We start from the raw sequence: 8943 nt of genomic DNA, 5'->3' as shown, positions 1-8943 counted from the left end.
GACAGTTGGAACAGCTAAGGAGTGTGCTACTATCTAGCAGGATTAACGCCAAGCGAACGGGGGTAACCGTCTGGCGCAAAATGCTACCTCTGACGTCAAGAAATTGCACCTCTCTAGAGTAATTAACTTAAAATGAAACTGGATAAATAAAAGAATAAATCAATCTGAATCTAATTATAGTGCTTAGAGTGAATTTTGCACGGCTGTCGGATAAATTTCGTTAGTTACAGCCATGTTCCATAGATTATCTGAACAGTAATGTTGTGGAGTTGCTGGACAAATGATCAAAGGTTTTTGTTCCTGCATACTGAACTCTTTTCTGAGCCATTAACTGCTCTAATAATGGATAACAATAGCAGAAGTGTTGTAGGTATGGACCTTACCATTCGTCTTTAAATGCAATGGACTAATGTTTTTGCGTTGAATAATTTCGTGGGCGTTTCTAGACTGAGTAGTCGGATGTTTTTGATGTCCTGTATTGCTATTATTGCTTGGGTTGCACGTTCTGTTGTATGTTTTGTGAAACATTTGCCTGTTGGTGGCAATGTCACCCCTAGGTATTTAAAGCCTAATAATATTTTTATTTTTTGTCCTCTGATGTTGATTTCCGCATTATTGGGTGTTTTACCCCCTTTTCTGCAGATCACCATTTCTGTCTTTGTTACGTTTATGTGTAGTTTGTGTTCACTACACCAGTTGTCTATTTTCTCACTAATTTTCTGCAATTTCTGTATATCTGTTGAACCTACGGCTATGTCGACAGTGTATGCATATATATGTACATATTCTTCATTTTCTCTAATTCTCAGTACTTCTTCAGGGGCAAGAATGCACAGGAAAGGGCTCATTTTATGAAGACAGTCATATCATACAATGGTTCAATGGTTCAATGGCTCTGAGCACTATGGGACTCAACTTCTGAGGGCATTAGTCCCCTAGAACTTAGAACTAGTTAAACCTAACTAACCTACGGACATCACAAACATCCATGCCCGAGGCAGGATTCGAACCAGCGACCGTAGCGGTCTTGCGGTTCCAGACTGCAGCGCCTTTAACCGCACGGCCACTTCGGCCGGCCCATATCATACAAGATGGAACACAAATAGCCGGTGTAAATCGCTTCCGCTTGTATAATATGAATGTAACATATTCGTTGGTATTCAGAAGTTACGGTTATCAATATATTTTTATGTTCTAGACGAAAAGATTACACGTACTGTGTTACTTAGTCCTCAGCGTCTACTTCATAAAATGATTCCATTTGATCATTCGTTACTCTAGAAGTTTGAATCTTATTTTTCTTTTATGTGTAAAGTATGTCATTTCTTCCATTAAAATACCATGAAATGACTTTGTAAACTGAGTTTGATTATTGAAAGGAAAATTTTTACTTCGTGGCACATTTTGAACGAACAAACCGTGTGATTATTTTCTGCTTCTATAATATTTCTGAATATTATGGGACGAAAACGCAAAGATCAAAATATTATTAAGATGAAATAATGAATTTATCAAACGTGTACACACCATGCATGAAATTTTCATTGGAGGCTTCCCTTCCTCTATGGGTATGACTGAGTCTCCTTTCTCGTGAAAGCCAGTGCTCGAGTCACTAGTTACTCGGTACCCCACTGCCGAGCAGGTGCCACGCTCACGAGTAACAACCGACGAGCTTGATGCGTGTATTGACCGACTCTAGTCTGCATTGGTAGTCAAGCCCGCTTGTGACAGATTTGTTCCAGACACAGTACCTACACAGCGCAAGAGCTCCTCCAAACGTGATGTGAAGATTATCAAACTTCAGTTGCACGTCTTCGTGTTTGCTTCACTAGTCCATAGAAAGCAAACAGCGAATTTGACAATCTATTAGTAGTTTGATGCTTTAATAAAGTCTATGGAACCTAGCAGTTAGTACTACGTTCATAATCAATTTTTAGCAAGGAGTTCATCAATTATAGGACAAACAAAGAAGAAAAATACACATATAAGACAAAAAAATTTGCTCGTATAATAACATTTCTGATAACAAAACTATGGCATCAAAACTCTTTTATGCTTTCATGAGATGTGAGAGAGAAACTGAAACAACTGTTTGAATGTGTGTGAGTCGAGGAGACAAATATTTGAGCTGAGTGGGTGCCATGGGTGTAGTTCAAAGAACGGCTCATGAATCGGTTCTTACTGGGGCAGGCAGAGGGGTTGCTAGCAGACAGTGTAGCATATCGCCTAGCAAGAAGGTATCAGCACCCTGAGGATGCTGGAAATGTTATGACCAGCACCAGTTGACGCCAGCTCGCAGTGGTCTCCTAAAATCTGGCTGGACTATGGCCAGTAAGGGATGAGTATTACTATGACAGACAGATATACTTTTCGTATTTCTGAATACGTGCTGCCGGCCGAAGTGGCCGTGCGGTTAAAGGCGCTGCAGTCTGGAACCGCAAGACCGCTACGGTCGCAGGTTCGAATCCTGCCTCGGGCATGGATGTTTGTGATGTCCTTAGGTTAGTTAGGTTTAACTGGTTCTAAGTTCTAGGGGACTAATGACCTCAGCAGTTGAGTCCCATAGTGCTCAGAGCCATTTGAACCATTTTTTTGAATACGTGCTGGATGTAAACCTTAGCATAAAACGAAAATATACAAAGACTGGAAACGCCAAACAATTTAAGTGCTTTTCTTCGCAAAATGTATTTTTAGTGCTGTTGTGATGTCAGTATCTTGTTGTACGTTCTTATACTTGTTCCAGTTGCCAAATCATGGGAAAATGTTTTATTCGTTCCTTGAAAGATAGAGGGTGGACTTTTTGCCAAGTAGTTATTTCCTCTGGAGGTTTAAGTTCCATGCACCAAAGTCTTCTACTTGTAGCTGAAGGATAGTTTGCCTTGTACGCAGAGCGCTGGTAAAATTTTTTTATATCTTCAGTGTTCATCCACAGTTCTTAAATAAGATGGATCAGAAGGCGATTGGACAAGTAAAAAAATCTGAGACAAATTTTCGTGTAAAAGTGTATATTAAACTTGTGAGAAACATTTAAAATAATGATCACTGGAGTTCATTACATAAAAATACTATATTTGATTTCACAGAAAGCATTAATGCCCTAAAGATGAAGAGAAGTCATATTTCATGTAACACTGACGTTATTTAATACTAGGAATAACATGTACATCAAGTGGTGCTGCTAAGTAATTTTCTCACAGAATAAAAGCAGTTCTCTCACAGTAAATCATCTAGCCTTTTCTCAAATTGTACTCAGTAGTAGCTAAAGTGTTTATGGTTGCTAGCAAGTTATATAAAATGTATGTTCCTGAATAATTAAAGCTTTTTAGGACCAAAACAAATGACTTTATATCTTAAAGTACATACTTCTACTTCTACTACAAAGTGGGACATACATGTGTCGGCTACAGAATATCTTAAGGATTGAGTATTTTCGAAGCATTTTAACAAATGATTTTCAAATTTTATTGCCTACATACCAACTGCAAACATAAGCATCCTGCAATTAGCATCAGCACATTTACATGTGTGTGTAGTACTGCCACATCTCTCTAAAATAGGACAAGAGAATCTACTCATGAAAAGTAAATACGCACAGAGAAAGAGTGCACCTAAGTCGCACACACACACAGTATGCAATATACATCTACAATACATGGGCTATTCACGCACACATACTGTCTCTCTCACACACGTAAATAGTTCCGTCGAGCCTCTAATCGACATGAGACTGAAAATTAACTTGATGCATCACATATGTTAGCGCATCTGCCCGCCTAAGGGCGGAACTTGATTTTGTACATTTTTGACTGTAGAGATATGAACGCCACAACAGGCAACCCTTTCGTGTTTCCGAGACTACGTTTTCTCTGTATGACACTGGAAATTACATTGGTGATTGCCCATATATGAAACTGAAACGAATTTGAAGTTACATTTCTCTTAGCATGAATCTTACACGTAAGATTATTATTGCTCCAAAGAACGAAGAACGCATCTGACAATATTGAACCGACGCATAAAATGAAAAATCCCCTCTGCAAACAATCATGACCAAGTTACTGAGTCCCACAAAGTTAATGCATCGTTTCATGAATGTAGCCTCTATTTTAAACTGCTCTCCCTCTACTCGATTCACCTCTGACTGTAACTGTGACCTTCATACCAGCATCCGATGGCTGAAACAAATAAAGAGTAGCAGTGTGTGTACGTTTTTGTACAGGGGAGCGCAATGAAAATTTCAGTTCAATTCTGCATACCATGAGCCACAATCAAGTAAATATCATCCTTCGCTAAAGCAAGGCAGAGAGCTATTTAAATAACTGCAAAGTGGTAGAATGAGAATGTGACTGGCAAGGAAGAACTGGTGTAGCCAACATCAATTGTCTTAAACTAATAGAAGCATAGTCCAACTTTCAGTTACAGCTTTTAGACAAAGCACTTAGAAAAAAATACCTAGAAGACTAAATGTGAACTGTAAACGTATAAAGTGACCGACATGATATACGTATAATTTAATAAATATTTCTTTGATAACCAGGTATTTGGATGGAGAGAGTAAGATTACACTACCAATTTCATCCATAACTAGATGCTCCTAAGAAGAGAGAGTAAAAGTATACATCACAGCCTGACAGCCACGAACCAGTAGGACACCTGAAAACGGGTTAAAACTCTGCAGTTCAAAATAGGAAACCTGTGGCACTTGTAAAGCTAAGTTACTCGGTTCTATTTACGGTGATGTACTTAAATCCAACATTTCAAGTTTCCGGTCACTGTGTTCCAAACTTCTTGTTTGTCAACGGACGTGTGAAATGACATAATTAGTATGGATTCAATAAAACCTGAAATGGTATGGCTAAAATTAATGATTCGCACTCCAAGTCACTGTGTAGAAGTTCTGAGAATACTGAGACTAGGGTTAATATTTTAGTTGCCACTCCTTGAACTAACCACATTCAAGATCACTGTTCAAGCAGCATTCAAAAGATACTATTTGAGATCTGACTTAAGACTAGTAATATGGAGATGAACAGTCGTAATAGCAGTGAACCTGTAGTGTAAACTGTAAACTGCGTGAACTCAGAGTGGATCTCATAGGCCCAACTAGAAGTCACCTCGCACATCCTAATAAGCTATTGCTATTGATGAAACTAATCAACTGCAGATTTGTCGTTGAAGTGAAACGTTTTGCCTACAAGCAACAGAACTGGCGTATCAAATTGTTCAAATGGTTCTGAGCACTATGGGACTTAACATCTGTGGTCATCAGTCCCCTAAGAACTACCTAAACCTAACTAACCTAAGGACATCACACACATCCATGCCCGAGGCAGGATTCGAACCTGCGACCGTAGCAGTCGCGCGGTTCCGGACTGAGCGCCTAGAACCGCTAGACCACCGCGGCCGGCTGGCGTATCACAATTGCTCATTCGTGTAGTGTCTTGACTTGTCACTTGTAATGTGTGATTGAGAATTAGTTTCTTTCTTCGAGTGAGTGAATATATTAGTGCTGAAATATTTCAGTTCAATTGGCCTCACCTGTCAATAGCATTGTGACATAATGCCTAAAGAAAAGTAGTGCTTTTAAGATATTGAACAGTATCTGCTACAAAGAGAAAAGTTATATAATTTTTACGTCTGTATTACCGTTGAGCTTCTACATACAAGCTTCTCCCAACATTATACAAAAAACTGTGCAAGAATCACAATGTAAGTTACGACAGTGCCAATCACGGCCGCAAACAAGTGCAGATCTATGTCGAAGAAGCCGGCAGCAGAAAAAGCGAGCTTCTCCACTGACAGTTGGAGAACACCTGGCGCCGAAGAACGAGGTCGTATAGCCAGAATCAAATCCATCAGCCTGCCTGCTGTGGCAGCACGGGCAGACGCAGAGGAGCAAACCCAGCACATGGCGAGAAGGCTGCCTGCCGCAAACACCAGCTCCACACATGTCACATATACGACGACAAGCGACTCCTTCTGGACAAACTTGTACCACCTCAGAAGCAGCACGAGAAAGTAGGTCATTAGCACCATACGAACCAAGCTCTTGAGCACAGACAGCAGCAGCGCGAGTCCAAAGTGCTGTCCGCAGAGTCGGGCGACGCGGTGGAGGGACAGCCTGGCGCGCTGCAGACGCCGCAGTTCACCCTCTGCCACCCACAGCCGCCCTCCGGAGGACGCCGCCTCCTCCAGCTCCGCCTCCCTGCACAGTGGCGGCCGCACACTCCTCAGCAGCTGTGTACAGACGGCACTCATCTGGTCTCGCACTGTTAGCACTATACTGAAGAACTGCACTTGCCACAGATGAGAATATGGTAAAAGGAAGTGGGTAAGTATTACTCTCCGTCCTCCAGTTAGCTCAATGGCATTGGCTGTAGCCACAAAAAGCAATTGTATTATAACGGTAGAAAGCAGAAAAATGGACATTATTCTTGTCTTCTTGAAAGTTTGAAAACTAATTTCACCACGGTGACGTTGAAGTAAAATATCCACCTTGTCTAACAGATCAGTAAGTTCACATATAAACTGCTTCCTCGTAATAAGGCACGTGATTAGCAGTGATGCGGGTTCCAGCCACACCAACAGAGTCATGACTACTAACGGAAACTGTGCCGCTCTCAGAAAACCTGGAAGCAAATATGTGCACGAGTCGGTGTAGCTGCAGTAAGAGCCGACACCCGTGATGACAGCTAACCACACTGCAGTTATAGCTGCACTGGGAGGTCGTCTGAGCCCACGTTTAAATACGTTGTTCGTGTTGGAGCTCATTACGGGATTCAGACCACAGATGTGGCTCACCATGTACAACGGTCTTATGGCTGTTTTGAAACTATAAGACTCCATTACAAAACGCGTGTGACTGAGATATGGCCGTTAGTGAAGAGATTTTGGTAGATATTATGTACAGCTAACCATGCAACGTATTAATCACCTTGTTTACACATATCCGATTTTAAAGCAAAACAATAGTACAGTGTGAGGCAGTCAGTTTTCTGCTCCCGCTGTTCCCACTAGTGTGTAGCAACTCTGATGGCGCAACGCAGACTGAAACCTGGTATGCAGTACACTGAAGACGCTCAGTATTGCGGAAGACGCGATAACTAGATGGCCTTCCGGTCAATTTATCGTGACACTGTATTAAGGAACTTAGTTCGCGACCACTAAGGTAGATTGCTCATACCGATCTTTACCTCAATGAAATGTCGCACATAAATTGCGTTAATGGTTTCGATTGTGTCGAGGCAATCCTTAAAAATTTTACGCTTGCATGCCACTCCATGTCAGCAGCTATAGCGTTGCTAATTAATTGGAGACAGACAGTGGCGAACTGCAGACTTATACTAAACAGCTTTGGTGTTTTGCGACGACATTTAAGGTGAACTCCCAGTGGTTTTTCTTTTTTCTATTCGAACCCCATCTACATCAATTGACTTAGTTTTTTTCGTTTCTGGTACCACCGTTTTCATTCTGCCATCTCTGTCAGACATGCTTCAGTTAACACTCCTGTAGGCGTCATAATCGCTTTACAAATAATTTATGAATGCCAACAGCAAACAACCAGCATGTAACAAATATTCAGTACGACAGAACAGTAATGGACGCTGTGGACATAAATTGACGCATGTAAGAGTACGAAGTTCAAAAAACATGACTTGTTAAGGAGGCTAGACAGTGGATAGCAATCCTTGGAGATACATACGACGTGAAAGAAAATATCAGAGCTATGAAGCTTCGGTGCCAGTTTTGGAAGACGGTTATTTCTGAGCAAGCATTTCTTCAATTCTGTGTCAAAAGGACCATTTTGCTGGCATGATAATTAAACTTGACTCATGCCATGCTGGAGTCTTCTCTCATCTGCTTCTTTATAATTGCAATTTTATTTGTTAAAAATTCACTGCCGTAAGATAGCTAATCAATTAGGTAATTATAATGGATAAGGACGGAGATGGCGAAGTATGACGAATATGCGCTCCGTACGGACAGGCGGAAAATGCTTCGGAGTAATCACCAGTGAGGCTCTCTGATGTGATAACGAGTAGCTCTGTCAAGTCTGCAAGTCTGCTGCAACTCCTATGCTGAATGTAACTAATCTACCTCGGTAATCATATACTGAACACGTAATTTGAGATCAAATGGACCAGTTACGTTTGTGTAATTGAAAGCGACTTAAAATATAAAACTATCTCATGCAGCTTTAATTTGACCTTGAAAGATTCGGAAGAAAAGATAATAAAGTTAATGTCTTCGGTCTGTATTGTTCGAATAGTGCTGTTAGACATCGTAGTTATTATTACACTACTTGCCATTAAAACTGCTACACCACGAAGATGACGTGCTACAGACCAAAATTTAGTCGACAGAAAGAAGATGCTGTGATATGCAAATGATCAGCTTTTCAGAGCATTCACATAAGGTTGGCGCCGGTGGCGACACCTACAACGTGCTGACATGAGGAAAGTTTCCAATCGATTTCTCATACACAAACAGCAGCTGACCGGCGTTGCCTGGTCAAACGGTGTTGTGATGCCTCGTGTAAGGAGGAGAATTGCGTACCATCACGTTTCCGACTTTGATAAAGGTCGGATTGTTGCCTATCGTGGTTGTGGTTTATCGTATCGCGACATTGCTACTCGCGTTGGTCGAGATCCAACGACTGTTAGCAGAATATGGAATCGGTTGGTTCAGGAGGGTAATACGAAACGCCGTGCTGGATCCCAACGGCCTCGTATCACTAGCAGTCGAGATGACAGGCATCTTATCCGCATGGCTGTAACGGATCGTGCAGCCACGTCTCGATACCCGAGTCAACAGATGGGGACGTTTGCAAGACAACAACCACCTACTCGAACAGTTCGACGACGTTTGCAGCAGCAAGGACTATCAGTTCGGAGACAATGGCTGCGGTGACCCCTGACACTGCACCACAGACAGGAGCGCCTG

At 41.6% G+C, this 8943-nt stretch overlaps 1 protein-coding gene across 1 annotated transcript; it reads right to left on the bottom strand.

Moving 5' to 3' along the window:
- Positions 1–5679: 5679 nt before the first annotated feature.
- Positions 5680–6258, bottom strand: LOC126232849 (gustatory receptor 23a-like). The gene has a single exon (XM_049942823.1). The coding sequence runs from the start codon at positions 6256–6258 to the stop codon at positions 5680–5682; it is 579 nt and encodes a 192-aa protein (XP_049798780.1).
- Positions 6259–8943: the final 2685 nt, after the last annotated feature.

This window comes from Schistocerca nitens, chromosome 1 (assembly GCF_023898315.1).
Source record: "Schistocerca nitens isolate TAMUIC-IGC-003100 chromosome 1, iqSchNite1.1, whole genome shotgun sequence".
Lineage (NCBI taxonomy): Eukaryota > Metazoa > Arthropoda > Insecta > Orthoptera > Acrididae > Schistocerca > Schistocerca nitens.
Note: the sequence above shows the minus strand (reverse complement) of the source record. Positions and strands in the feature narration are given on the sequence as shown.